This window comes from Oryzias melastigma, linkage group LG12 (genome assembly GCF_002922805.2).
Source record: "Oryzias melastigma strain HK-1 linkage group LG12, ASM292280v2, whole genome shotgun sequence".
Lineage (NCBI taxonomy): Eukaryota > Metazoa > Chordata > Actinopteri > Beloniformes > Adrianichthyidae > Oryzias > Oryzias melastigma.
In genome coordinates, this window is record NC_050523.1 from 5,704,716 (window position 1) to 5,720,474 (window position 15,759).

Consider the following 15,759-nt stretch of genomic DNA (forward strand, 5'->3'; position numbering starts at 1 on the left):
GAAATATGCTATATAATCATATATTATATATATATATATATATATATATATTATTTTTTGACCATCCATATATTGAAACCTATTCAAAAATATATGGGTACATTACTGACATATATTACTTAATATATTGGCAATATATCTACATATAAATCCAGTATATTGCAATATATTCTTGTTTCATAAGGGGAGAGAGTCTGCACAGCCATTGAAAACATAAAATAATAGTAGGATCTCATAAATCAGGGAACCATTCAAATCAGAGATGTACTGGTTCAGCAGGTATCTTACGTTTGCTCTCAACAACTTAAGAAATGAGATGTCTATCAGAACCAGATCAGATAGAAGTCTAAACTTCCTCCTGGACCTGTTTATGCAACACCAGGAAGCTTGTTGACGCCCAGGAAGGCAGAGTCAATTGAGAGACGTGATTCACCAGTTATCTCCCTACTGGTGAGGTTTTGAATTGCTCCATTTTTTGATGGTGTGGTTTTCCTCAGTAGAAACCATTAACTGGATCAAATCAGTCGCCATTTTTCCACAATACAGACATCACCATGTTTGAGCTTCGAGTTGGACCGTGTCAACGTCTCCATGGCAACTACTGTCGCCAATCATGAATAAGCTTGTTAAAAGTCCAGCTCTGGTTTGGCAGACATTTTTAGGCCCATCCTGAGACAAGGAGACCTGGACTAGGACCTCTTGATGCTAAGTAGTTAGGGGAAGGGTAGGGAACCCTGGTCCTCGAGAGGCACCATCCTGCATGTTTTCCAATATACCCTGTCAGTCATGAGTTGTGACTTCTGACAACTAACTGGTTCAGGTGTGCCCAGCCAATAAGAACATGACAGAGCAGGGTATATTGGAAAACATGTATGAAGGTGGCTCTCGAGGACCAGGGTTCCCTTCCCCCGAGTTAGGGAGTAACATAAAGGGTCTTGCCTAAGGTCATTGTGCACTCTGGGAATCAAACGCTGATTTCCTGCATGCTAGTTCCGCTCTTAACCAAGTGAACATTCTAGTTGCAGTTCTCTATATACAATCAGTGGTAACCATATGAAAATGGTACACTGTGGTCCTAAAGGGATAGACGTGGTCAGCAACAACACTCAGGAAAGCTGTGGCGTTACAACCACGCTAAATTGGAACCAAAAGAGTGCCAAGAAAATACGCTCTATCATTACACCGCCACTACAGGTCTGAACCATTGATACAAGACAGAATGGATCCATGCTTTCATGTTGTTGATGCTGAATTCTGACCCTACCAATTGAATGTTGCAGCAAACATGGAGATTCATCAGACCAGACAACGGTTTCCAATGTCTTCTTTTGTCCAGTTTTTTGGTGAGTCTGTGTGAATTGTAGCCTCAGTTTTCTTTTCTTAGCCGACATGATGTGTTCTTCTGCTGTTGTAGCCCATCCGTTGTGGCTTCACAGATGCTCTTCTGCAGACCTCAGTTGTAACCAGTTGTTATTTGAGTTTCTGTCATCTATCAGCTGGAACCAGTCTGGCTGTTCCCATGTGATCTCTGGCAAAAACGAGGTATTTCTACCCACTGAAGTGCCACTCACTGGATATTTTCTCTTTCTCTGACCACTCTCTGCAAACCCCAGAGATGGTTGTGGGTGAAAATCCCAGTTGATAAGCAGTTTCTAAAATATTCACATAAGTCCGTCTGGCACCAATGACCATGCCACGTTCAAAGTCCCTTCAATCACCTTTCTTCTCCGTTCTGATCCTCAGTTTGAACCGTGGAAGATCATCTTGAACATGTCACAAGCATAAATTAAACAGGTATTGTTTGGTTATCTTTGTTGAAACATTTGAAAAGCTAAATATGACAAAAACAGGACTTTTTCTATTGTAAAATTATGACTTTACATTTATAACTTTATAACTACATATGTGTTTATTTTCATTTTTTTAAATGGTGGCCTTACTGCTCCTTCCTATGAATTCTGCAGCAAACGTGAAATTTTGTTTTTTCCAAGGCCTGTGTTATGAAAACAAAAGTACATAAACCTTTGAATACACATTCACAAGCATAGAAAGTAATAACAAGCTGATTCAAAGTCAAGATCAACATTAGTAACAACCCTGGACTGAGACCCTCCACACATCACCATTTCTAGACTGTTTTACTCTTAAGAGTAGGTGGTTAGAACTGGGTTTCTGAAGTATACAGCAGTTATTTTTCTGGAACTAAGAGGTCCAAATCCCTCAAAACAACCTTGACTGGATGTTATGTTTCTGGTATTTTACCTGTTGTTTATCTGTTTCTTCGGTTTGAGTTATTGGGATTTTAAAACATACAAAAATATTTATATCTATTCATAAATATGCAGTACTAGACATAAATGCATTTCCATATGTTTTAAAAACAGAAAATGTGTCTCTCATTAGGATCATTTAACAATATTTTACCATAAAATTGAAAAAAAAAATGAAAATTGTCCTTAAGGTGGTGCCAGAAAAGAGCTCGCTGATTGCAGAATATATAATTTCTGAATAATTTGAAGTTTTTTTTTTAAGTTTATTTGGTTGGTTGTATACATTTCACATTTCACAACCTTTAAATGATAATTTACATCAACCAAAAAGGAATGGACTGAAGCATCATGCCTATCAAATCCCATCCAAAAAATACAACTTTTGATTATGATTTATTTTGCAAACCGAAATAACATAACAAATAAATCAGATTTTTTTTCAAGTGCACAGCTTTTGGCACTTATTGGAGAATCACACTTAAATGGAACTCTTGTAAACATTACGACTTGTATACAATTTAATCAAATGTAAAAGTGCCTCAGTCCTTAATATTTGTAAAGATGAATATAATAAACTCCAACAATATAAGCTGTGCTCTTAAGTCTTGACAGCCTGCAGTACTGCACTCTTTATTTTCCTGTGTGAGGACAGTAATGTAATGCACATTTACAAAGAAATAGTCCAGCTGTCCTTTGAATGTTGTGCGTTTTTACTAAGTCGTCTTCAATTTGCGCACTTGTTCATAAAGTGCAGGTATATCTAGATTTTTCTTTGAAATATGGACGTGCTGGTACACTATATTGTAGGTCAACTGCTCTCATTAGATGACAAAAGCTCTCATTATCATTATCAGAGATAACACTAAGTCCTTTGAAATATATTTGGGATGTTTTGATTGTGTGATTGATGTTGTGCTTCGTTGTTCAACATTGTTGTTGTGACAGAACAGGGTGATGACGTCAGAGGTGGGCGGTCTTGTTGGACGTTTATTCCCATATTGTACGATATAGAAATGAGGCAAATCTTGCAGATATTGTACTTCTTGTCAAAACTTTTCTCTCCCTGATCCTCATATTCGACGGTGAAGCCTAGATGTCTTCACGCCGCAAGTTTTAGTGTTGGGTATTGACTAGTTTAAGATCTATACTTAAAGAATTCCAAAGTTTTGTTCCAGAAACAGAAGGATGTCTCCATTTTAAATGTATTCTTGCCCTGCAGGATGCAAACATTAAATTACTTCTTACATTAGAATTTTCCTCTTTTCTTTTAAAATGATTGCACTCTCAAGGGGAAACCATTTTGAAAGGAACCATAGAAATTTCCAACATTCTTAGATACACATTATCCACAAATGTATTAGATTTTTTTAAACTGCGCATTAGTGGACTCCCAAAAAACAACTTTATTTATTGATCTAATTGCGCTTTTTTAAAATTTAACTAATGGATCAATATTTGTTTTGTATATATTTTGTGTATATGTCACAGAATTTAAGGTTGAATATAAAATATGCAAACATTTTGAACTCAGTGCTTTTTTAGTTCAATGAATGATACCTATGACTTTAGATAATTTAGTTTTTATATATTCAACATCTGGGCTCCAATTGAGCTGGCCAAATCAAATCAAATCAAACTTTATTTTTCAAAGAGCGCTTCTCATGCTTGTGCAGCTCGAAGCGCTGTACAATTAAAAACAGAAACAAGCAAAAAAATCAATTGATAAAAAGAGAGAAACACAATCCACCCTCCACCCACCCCCCTCCTTCCATAAGCACACACAGACATGACCACACAAACAATGAATACTTACAGTATAGTAAGTTAAAAAAAAAACAAAAAAAACTTAATGTCTCCCTAAAGCCGTCAACCCAAAGAGAACAAGGCAAATGTTTAGTGTATATTTACACAAAGCGGCTTTTATTAAAAATAACATTCAAAAATTAATGAGAAATATTTTTACTTCAACAGCTAGTTTATTTAAGGATTTCCAGTTGGCCAAAAAACAAAAAAAAAAATCTGATATACTTGATCATCATTTGTACGAAAACAAGAACTTTCTCTCTAAAATTATTTTTGGTGCCAATAAAAAACAAAAAACTTCTATTTTATTGTTTAATTAATTTTTTACTTCTAAAAAAATACTTTTGCCTTTTTTCATTTTATTTTTTGGGCCACTCTAATTGCTGCTACCTAAAATAAACAAACAAAAAATATTTCATTCATTCATTTTCCTGACCGCTTCTTCCCCTTAGGGGTCGCGGGGGTGCCAGAGCCTAATCCGGCTGCTGATGGGCGAAGGCGGGGTTTACCCTGGACAGGCCTTCTCGCCGTGGGGCAAGAGCGCTAACCACTGCTCCACCGTGCAGCCCCAAAAAAACATTTGTCAAATTAATTTTCAAAGCTCAGAAGAAATTTGATTCTTTGGATCTGCAGGATTTAAGGTCCTTTCCAAACACCTTCCATACAATCAGACGTTATGTGTAGAAGTTCAGTTTCTGCTGTATTATTTTGCATCCTGTGGTGGAAAAAGCTCGCTCTGTTTTGGGGAAATATTTCAATTCTCTGGCAACCTTGCGTGCCATGTCCAGGTTTGGCGGGCCTTTCCCCTTGCTGGCTCTGATCTTCATCTCAGCCATGATGCACTGGACGACGTGCGAATACTCCAGAGGGAGGAAGGGAACAAAGAAGTCCACCAGGTTATTTTTCATCAAATTTGAGCGAAAAAATCCATCTAGAAGAAAAGGTCACAGAGGTCACTGCTGCTCCTGTCACAGATCCAACACCTGCAGGTACATCCACTCACTCTTTTCGTTGTTGAAGATGGAGAAGGAGAGAGATTCTTCCAGATCTGACAGTTCAATGTCTTCTCGATCTCGTCCTGTTCTCCAGAAATCTAAAGCCGTCTCAACGATGCTCTTTTCTCCAGCGTTACTGTATGAAAACAGTTGATTTATGAAATTTCAAATCCCTATTTACAAAAAAGCTCTTTACCATTTGGATTTTTCTTACAAAGCTCCTGCAGCAGCTGTAAGATCTCAGATTTTCTAATATTAAAGCTTTAAGACACCAAAAGCAGTCAAAAGACTCATATGGTAATGTTTTTTAACTAGTTGCCTTAAGTTCCAGTTATTAAAGAGTAAGAGTCAGACACATGCTCATAAATGGAGTGGTGATGTCATCATACTACTGCATAGTAGTAGTTCGATGTCTGTTTTCTTGTGATATATTGTGATATTATCTCGTTTTCTCCAGAAAACGAGATTATAATTTAAAAGACCGTTTATGGCTTCTGTAGTTAAGCTTGTATCTTCTTTTCCTTTCGGCTTTTCCCATCAGGGGTCGCCACAGCGAATCAGTTTCTTCCATCTAAGCCTGTCTTCAGCATCCTCCACTCTAACACCAGCCACCTTCATGTCTTCATTCACTGCATCCATAAACCTCCTCTTTGGTCTTCCTCTAGACCTCTTTCCTGGCAGCTCTAGACTCAGCATCCTTCTACCAATATATTCACTGTCTCTCCTCTGAACATGTCCAAACCATCTCAGTCTGGCCTCTCTGACTTTATCTCCAAAACCTCTAACATGTGCTGTCCCTCTGATGTATTCATTCCTGATCCTATCCATCCTGGTAACTCCCAAAGAGAACCTCAGCATCTTCATCTCTGCTACCTCCAGCTCTGCTTCCTGTCTTTTCTTCAGTCCCACTGTTTCTAGTCCAAACAACATGGCTGGTCTCACCACAGTCTTGTACACCTTTCCTTTCATTTGTGCTGAAACTCTTCTGTCACACATCACACCTGACACTTTTCTCCACCCATTCCAACCTGCTTGCACTCTCCTCTTCACTTCTTTTCCACACTCTCCATTACTCTGTACTGTTGACCCTAAATACTTAAACTCCTCCACCTTCTTTATCTCTTCTCCCTGTAACCTCACTCTTCCACTCTGGTTCCTCTCATTCACACAATGTTAATTTTGACAGAAACTTTAAATTTAGTTTTAGTCATAGTCTTTTAACTAAAATAAGATTCAGTTTTAGTTGCAATTTAGTCATGTTGATTCTATTACTTTTAGTCAAATTTTAGTTGATTAAATTACAGTAGATATTTAGTCGACAAAAACATACAGTAAGAGTACAGCATGTTATGAATAACACAGAGATTTTACTGAATTGGAAAAAAAAAACTCACTTTGAACCCAAACTTGTCATTTCTGCAAATTCAGCTTCAACAACTTAAAACTAGAGCTGTCAGGCGATTAAAATGTTTTAATCGTGATTAATCGCATTTCCGGAGTTAACTCGCGATTAATCGCAAATTAATATGTGGCCTTTTTTTAAGGAAAAAAAATTGTGCTTCGTGGAATTTGGCAGTTCTACATTAATTATGAAAACAAGAATGGCAGAATTAATAGTTTTAATCAGAAATACTTTATTTTGTAACATTGAGTAAAACTTAACTATAAAAGGCTGTAACATAAAATGCCTAACAAAAGCCCAAGTGCAAGTGAAGGGCATTTTAAATTCAAAACTTCAATCAACGTTCAGTAAAATAAAATAAAAAAACATCAAAAATAAAATTTCCATAACACATTTTAATGTTCATTTTTTGTCAGGACCAAATCTTTTCCTCCTCTCCTGAATTGCAGTAATAAATGAAATAGAGATTTATCATTTCCAATTAACTTTTGTTTTCTAAAACATTAAAGACTAAGACATGTAATTTTGTAAATACTGTAGTCGGTTCTGAAGTTTTTTTCTTGGCTTCACGGACGCGGATGAAAGGTTAAAGTTAGGATTACGGTTGCGGTTTGTGTTCCAAATGGTTCCCGATCACGGCCGGAGCTGCAGCAGTGCTTCGCGCTCTAGCTGCATGACAGCTAACAGGACTTCATTAAATACTGCGACGTTTAGCTCAGGATTCACATGAATGTTAATCAATTTTAGAGCAGGTCGCACGTAAACATGCGCTTAAAAACATTAGCATTAGCAAGTTACCTTCGAAGTTTGCTATGTAGGACGACAAATACAATTTAAAATTTTTTGCATTTTTATTTTGGGGTATTTTACTAGAAAAACAAACATTGCGCCTAACATCATTTATAGTGACTCTTGTTAGCTCCAAAAGACATCTTTTAAAGTCCAAATACTCCGCTATTTCCACATAAACAACAGCCCACGGCTCCGACCGGAAATGACTGAGCATTCAAAGGCTGAATGCGGAAGTAGGTCGTTCATATAGCCCATTGGAGATTAAACCGGTGACTGCTTGTGGAACTGAAGAAGCAGCGGGGCTGCTAGCGCTCGGAAATACACAATAACATTGGTTTATAACTTTTCAAACGTCATGCAAAAACAAAAAAGCATCACTTGGATTTAAATGTCATTTCATTGGCACTCTGTCATAAAATTTCTTCATATCTACAAAGACACAGTGGAGCTCTCTCTGACCTTCTCTGTACTTCTCTATCAACATCCTCAAAGCAAATGTAACAAATGTTGTATACAATTTATCAATGTGGCCTTTGTAGACGACGGCCTCAATTTAGATGTGAATTAATCTTACTAATGAACTAATGTTAATGAACCTTTTTCAGCTTATTGTGTTAATAAATGTCTTACTACTAACACCCTATAAACACACCATGTCTAAATGTCTGGTAATGTGGTAATAAATATTGTTACGGAATCTTATAATAAAGTGTTACCGTGTTATAAAGTGATTTATTGGCCAACTTTCACTTGGAACCAGTCAGGCTTTTCTCCTCTGACCTCTGACATCAAATTTGTGGTAACAAGCTTTCAGACAGGTTTGTATTTTGGCATGAACCACACATCCATGTATCCCAAACAAATTGATGTAGTCTCTATGAACTGTAAGTTCATCAAAAGCTTGAATTATGTTTCAAACTATCCCTCAGCCTCTGTCCTTCATTCTTACCATTTCACACAACAATTGAATCACATTTAACAAACCCGAAATGATATGAAATTTAAATTGTGGTCATTTTGTAGCACAGAAAAATATTTACGGTTAGAAGATATTTTATTCAAATCAACAAAAACTTTGTTTTTTTGTTTGGTTTTTAATCAGGGCAGATAATGTCACTCACTTGATGATATAAAGTGTATTTAAATAAAGCCCCACAACATAATATCTGAACTTTCAGGGGTTTATACCTTAGAAAGATGAAGATTGATTTCTTGTAGGAAACTCCGTCCACCTTATGGTAGTCCAGGAACGGCTTAATGCTGTCGATCAGGCCCGGATGCATTGAGTCCATCTCATCAAAGATGAACATGGAGCGCTCACAGTTACTCACGCTGTCTTTGATCCTCTGCTGCAGCTGAGACTGAGAAGCAACAGCAGGTTCAGATTTGGTGCAGAACAGAAAGTCACCCTCAAACCTCTGCTGTTCCATACCTTGTAGGTGGAGATGAGACTCGGTTGTGGGAAGTGAACTAAAGAATTGAAAAAATGGACAAACTTGCTGTTCGTCCCCTCTGTGTAAATGTTTTCTGCAATCAGCTGGCTGACAAAGCTTTTCCCGGTGCCTGACGGGCCATGGAGCGAGAGAACCAGCGGCTTCTCAGGATTGTGGTTGCTCATAAATTCGTTCAGGGATTTCAGGATGATGCGAGACGCCAGGTGCTGTCCGAACAGTTTGTTTTCCAGATCCGCCTCCAAGCCTTGAAGGTTCACAGGAGATATTACTATGTCTGCAAAATTGACTCAAATAAAAAAGACTACATTCTTCCGAATATCCTATTCTGTAGGCAGTTTAGATTGCATATAATTTTAGCTATAGTGCAATAACTGCTACATTTGCCAGTTATGTAATTTTTTTTTACACAAAAAATAACCCTGAAATTTCTTTGAAAGTCCATGAAAACAAAACTTGCCCCACACATTATCTGCAATTTTTCACTCAAATATGACTACATCTGTCATAATACAGTGTTCCCCCACATATTCTTTATCTGCATTTTCACGTATTCATGGAGGTCTATGGTCCATAATCACCATGAATAAAGGGGGAATACTGTATCCCATTGTGTTGTCAGTTTAGATTGTACAGCATGTTAGCTTTAGTTAAATTATTGGTATATTTGTCATTGATATGATTTTATTTACAACAAAAAAACTGAGATTTCTTTGAAAGTCCATAAAAACAAAAACTGATACCTGAAACATTAAATGTTTCTGAATGTAACCTGCATCACAAGAATTTAATTTCCCAATCTGCTCCTAAATATCAAATGATTTGGGGGTTTAAAGTCTCCCAATACTTTTATCTTTTGGAGGAACTTAACAAATCAAATATCAACCGTCCTGTGTCCGAGTCATCCTGTGTCTGCCTGAGTCATTTACATAAGAGTGAGATTCACTGACCTAAATTATCACACCCAAATATTTTTAGCCAAAAATTCAACCAGTCTGATTCTGTGGTAAATATTTGGGTACTGAACTACGTTGGCTGAGACCCGCCATCGCAGGAAAAAAAAAGGAATTGGGCAAACAAAAAAAGAACCTCTGCTAATAAAAATAAATGCTACTGCAAATTAAAAAAAAAAAAAGTATTACCATTTTTGTTGAAACTTATCCACCCTGGGTAACAACACTCTTGGAAGTAGCAGAGAACGTCCCGGTAGCTCAGGCCCATAACATCGGGGCAGACCAGAACCCAAAGCAGCAGGACGTGTCCCCTCTTCAGCCTCATTGTAGAGACGTTATGCTGAAGCCGGCGCCGGGCGGATTAACAAGTCTAACTTCATACTCGACATTTGGATCTTTTAAAGTAGGAGTGTCACTGGTGACGTATAGCTCACTTGCTTCACCTTTAAAACCATTTTTTCCTCGTATGTAAAATGCAACATTAGAACACAGAACAATAACAGTGAGAATACCAGGTGATGGGCGGCACGTTCATCACAAAACATTCTTTGCTGAGGAGACCGGTGGTAGGTGTGATCGTTGGGGAGTTGGTAACCTGAGATAACATGAGATATCTTTCAGATCAGACAGAAGTCTCAACTTCCTCCTGGAACTGTCTATATAGATCAGCAGTTCCTGAAATACTCCGACCAGTCCGTCTTGCACCAATAACCATGCTACGTTCAAAGTCACTTCAATCACCTTTTCTTCCCTATTCTGATGCTCAGTTTGAACTGTTGCAAATTATTTTGACCATGTCTACATCCCTATATGCATTGAGCTGCTCTCTCCATAATGCAAATTTAGAATGTTCCAATTGAATCTGAAGAAGTTAAGAATAATAAGTATACTTATGTCACTACATGCATACTTATGTACAAGTGAAGAAAGTATACTATAAACCATAAACTTCTAGAGTACTACTTGTGCCAAGAGTCAGTGAGCAGTGTGATGTCTCTGGTCACCTCCACCGCTGCTTGTCTGAACCCCCATGCACCTCGCTTCAGTGGGGGTTGGATCATCACTCAAAGAATCAAACCACATTCCTGTGACCCAGCAAAGAAGCAGGGGATATTTCATAATGTTTGGCAAACAGAATTTTAAATCAACTTATTAAATGACAGAAGTAGTTTTAGTACAACAGCCAGACAAGATAGAGTAATTATAGATTTCTTTAACCCGATATGTGAATTTGATCATTTCAAAGATTGGGATGTAGCAAAAGAGAAATAGAAGATAAAGAGATGAGACACGAGGAGGTATTGAACAATTTAGACTTTATTTCTTTGAAAAAAAACCAACTTTTTCTCCATCATTTGGACAAAAACAAGCAGTCAGAGGTGAACTTTCCCTCTGAAATTATACTTTGTTCAACTTGTGATGTTTAGAATAGCACCCCAAGTCCTAATTACTGACAAAGGTTTGCATTACAAACTTTTAAAATTTTCAGGAGGCTGAGTTCGCCGCTGTTTTTTTAAATCTGATTTTCTTTTATTCTCTTGTTTTATTATTTTTTTACTTAAAAAATTTTTTTTGTTGCCTTTTTATTTTATTTTTTGGGCCACTGGGGCTACCTGAAATAAACAAACAAAAAACTAAATTGTCAAATAAATTTGAAAGCTCAGAAGAAATTAAAAGTGCTTTTAGTGAAATTGGACGTTATGTGTAGAAGTTCAGTTTCTTCTGTATTGTTTTGCATCCCGAGATGGAAAAAGCTCGCTCTGTTTTGGGGAAATACTGCAATTCTCTGGCAACCTTGTTTGCCACGTCCAGGTTCGGCTTGCCATTCTCCTCACTGGCTCTGATCTTCATCTCAGCCATGATGCACTGGACGACGTGCGAATACTCCAGAGGGAGGAAGGGAACAAAGAAGTCCACCAGGTTATCTTTGATCAAACTCGAGCGATAAAATCCACCTAGAAGAAAAGGTCACAGAGGTCACTGCTGCTCCTGTCACAGATCCAACACCTGCAGATACGTCCACTCACTGTTTTCGTTGTTGAAGATGGAGACGGAGAGAGATGCTTCCAGATCTGACACTTCAATCTCTTCTCGATCTCGTCCTGCTCTCCAGAAATCTAAAGCCGTCTCAATGATGCTCTTTTCTCCAGCGTTGCTGTAGGAAAACAGTTGATTTATGAAATTTCAAATCCCTATTTACAAAAAAGCTCTTTACACCCTTTGGATGCTGCAGCAGCAGACGATTATGTTTTTAAAGAGTAAGAGTCAGACAAATGCTCATTGACGGAGCGATGATGTCATCATACTACTGCATAGTAGAGTTCTGCTTTTTGTACAGCTGCTTCACCAGTCAAGAACAGGAGAAGCTTTTCCCTCGGACATGTTGGTCTTTTAAGCGTGTGCATTGATGATTTGAGAAGGTTTTCCTTTTATTGTTTGCTTTGTTTGCTCCGGAACCCCCGTGACCCCGAAAGAGAAGATGAAAGAATTAATGAATAATTTTGAGATAATAAAAAAATACATTTTACAGGTGGGGTGTTGATGGATTACCGGTGCTGAATCAATACGTTTAAAACAGTATCTGAATAGGGGCTTAAAAAAAAAAAAAAAAGCCAATTCTTTGCAAAAGGATGGAAGTGTGATGAAGTGTGTACGAGAGTGCTTGAATGTGCCAGAGATGCTCTATTTCAACCTTTCAGCACTTGGCTGTATGTTTCAAACCATCCCTCAACCTCTGCTGTCCTTCATTCTTGCCATTTCACACAACAATCAGGTGATATGACAAACCTGAAATGACATGAAATTTAAACTATGGTTATATTTTAAGATATTTTGTCTTGCCATTTTAGATTGTACACCATGTTATTTATATTTCAACAATTAGTATATTTGTCATTGATATGGTTTTATTTACAACAATAAAACCTCAAAAATTGAGGCCTGACACATTAGATGTTTCAGACTGTAACCTGCATCACATAAGAATTTCATTACACAATCTGCTTCTAAATATCAACAAGTTGATGATTGAATGAATAAATGAAATGGAAAAAAAGATAAAAAGCAATTAATGTCTCAAAAAATCTTCAGTTACTCTCTTTTATTCCATCTCAAACTGTATCATCAAGCTCTCTATTTTTCTAAAAACTTAGCATTGTTTGGGGCCTTTAAGTCCCCCTCCAATAGAAAATATTGATTTTTTAAACATGTATGTGTGGAATTTTTCTTCTGAAAGAGAAGAAATAATAATGCATTTCTGAGTATTTCTCCTTTTAAATCGCTGTCAATCAAACTGTTGCAGAAAAACTCTATTTGAATTCCTGAGGCTTGCTTCCGTCACAATCTGCTAACCCGGCTATAGCATAGGGGCCAGAGAAGACAACATCCCACTTCTGTGCTGTAAAGCATTGTAATTCAGTGAACAACCATACTGATCTTAGCTTTCATTATTTCCCAAAGAATCTGAGGAAAAATCGATTATTGGTCACAGCAACGTCAATAATTATTTGATTATTTGCGGAAAAAGAATCATTTTCAACTGGATGGAGAAAGTGTCATGGTTTTTGTAAAAAGTTATTTTTGAAGAAGGATGTGGTACCCTGTATCCTAACACCATCAAGTGGACACCCTGCGGATCTGTAACAATGACTCGAAGGCATTTGGATCCATGTGCAGCAGGTAAGTTTAATAGCAACCAAAACCAGGCAAGGGCAAAGGCGAGAGCATAATCCAAAAACCAGGCAGGAGTCAAAAACATGGAGCAGGACAGGGAGACGGGGAGACTGACACAGGTGAAAATACAGGAAGACCAAAGACAAAGTAAAGGCTCAGAATAGCTTGAGAACAAGACAATGCTTCGCACAGAGCAGAGTCTAGACAGGGTAGAAGATGGCTGATGAGGCTGATGGGAAGCAGCTGGAGATGACATGGAGGGGAGAGCATTGACTGATGGGATATGGAGTGAGGAAGTGGCTGAGGAGGTCAATACTCAAGAGAGGGCTCCCTCTGGGTGTCAGAGATGGAACTGGGAGACAGAGCCCTGACAGGATCAAGTGGACACCGGTAGGTTTTATTTTAGTCTGATGTTTTTGTATGTATTTATTTATATGTGACGAGCAGAAAAGTGATGAAATTCATGTCAGCTCTATGTCAGACGTGCAGGGAAGCCTCGCGTTATAGCATATCCTACTCGTTTTTTAATTGTGTCCAAGACGAGATTTTTTTAATTTCACCTCACGTATTTAAAATGAAACTGAAAGTAAAATACCATTAGCGGTCACAAATATGCTGTCCGTGTTTGATCCAACCAGTGGACGTGCGGCGAGCTCCAAAAGCAGCAGCGCTCAGGAACAACCGGGTGGTTTAACCGGAACCGTTCTCCTGAACGTAACCCTTTGTCTGCATCTAAAAACATCCCCACTGGTAACACGCATTTAGAAAAAGACGATTAGACACTTTCTGTATTCTAGCATTTCATTCAATTTCTTGTTCTAGTGAATTCAGCAATCAGCATGTGCTAGTATGAAATCAGTTATAAGCTCCAGCTAGTGCTGCTGCTGGTGGAATGCAGCCTAAATGGTGATGTGTGTGTGTGTGTGTTTCTTTTTGTTTTTCATGGATCTATCAAAGTGTGTGTCTCGCTAGCATGTCTGGTGGGGATAAGGGGTGGGGTTAAGGAGCTCAGCACCAAAAGCCACGCCCACCCAGAGGAGATTCTTGGAAAAGGAGGCATCAGATCAACAGGAAAAATGGCTTTTTAAGACATTTAGGATGTGGAATTTGTGTTAAAAACTAATTAAAACCCCATTGGGAATGTTTAAAAAAAATTGTCATAGGGGGACACTTTTCTGATAATCCCTTTTTATTCAAATTAAACCTCCTAAAAACCTTTACCATCAACTTTTCATCTTTTGGAGAAACTAAACAAATCTAGGAACAATTCAAATCATATCATAATTTTTGTTTGCCGATCCAACTCAAAGATGATATTAGTTCACTTGAATGATCTGATTGAATCAGATTCACTGACCTAAAATCAAACCAGGAAATCTTTAGCCAAAAATTCAACCAATGTGACTCAGCGGTAAATATTTGGGTATTGAACTACACTGGCTGAGACCCGCCATCGCAGAAAAGATAAGTAATTGTGCAGAAACAAACTCTGCAAATAAACATAAATGCTGCTGCAAATAGAAAAAGTATTACCAGTTTGGTTGAAACTTATCCATTCTGGTTGACAGCACTCATGGAAGTAGCAGAGAATGTCCTGGTAGCTCGGTAAATTCCCAATTAGATACCCCACAGCCACTGCTGAGGCAGTACAGACGGGTTCTATGGCGCCTGTAACACCGGGGCAGACCAGAACCCAAAGCAGCAGGACTTGTCCCTTCTTCATACTCATTGTAGAGACGTTATGCTGAAGCCGGTGCCGGGTGGCTCAACAAGTCTAACTTCATACTCGACATTTGGGTCTTTCAAAGTCGGAGTGTAGCTGGTGACGTATAGCGCACTTGCTTCACCTTTAAAACATTTTTTCTAATGTGCAAAATGCAGCATTAGAACAGCTTTGAATGGCTTAGCACTAAAATACATGACTGACCTCTTGACCCAGTATGAACCAGCCAGAACTCTCCGGTCATCTGGATCCGGTCTTTTATCAGTCCCTAGAGTCAGAACTACAAATGGAGAGGCTGCATTCAGCTTCTATGCTCCACGGATCTGGAACAGTCTTCCAGAAAACCTTAGATCAGCTGAAACAGTATTTAAATCCAGGTTAAAGACTCACCTGTTCTCATCTGCATTTGACTAGTATGTATTATATATATATATAGGATTTTATTAGGAAAATTTTGATCAGGATAATTATGTTGTTTTTGCTGAAATGGAGTGGGATGGGTGTCCTTTACCTGTTGCTTTGTTTCTTTGGTTTGAGTTAATTGGATTTTGAACATGCAAAGATATATTTATTCATTCATAAATGTGTATTACTAGACACAAATATGTTTCCATATGTAACAAAAATAGAAAAATGATCTCTCATTAGGATCATTTAACAATATCCGACCCTAAAATTAAAAAAAAAAAAAAACACTA

At 37.9% G+C, this 15,759-nt stretch overlaps 1 protein-coding gene across 1 annotated transcript; it reads right to left on the reverse strand.

The window, feature by feature from the left end:
* Window positions 1-4,570: 4,570 nt before the first annotated feature.
* LOC112163402 (torsin-1A) lies at window positions 4,571-15,528 on the reverse strand. Its single transcript, XM_036214591.1, has 5 exons — window positions 14,872-15,528; window positions 8,695-8,960; window positions 8,451-8,623; window positions 5,077-5,204; window positions 4,571-5,004 (listed from the first exon to the last, which is right to left on the reverse strand). Exons 1-5 carry the CDS (start codon window positions 15,065-15,067, stop codon window positions 4,748-4,750), a joined length of 1,020 nt encoding a protein of 339 aa, XP_036070484.1. The 5' UTR covers window positions 15,068-15,528; the 3' UTR covers window positions 4,571-4,747.
* Window positions 15,529-15,759: the final 231 nt, after the last annotated feature.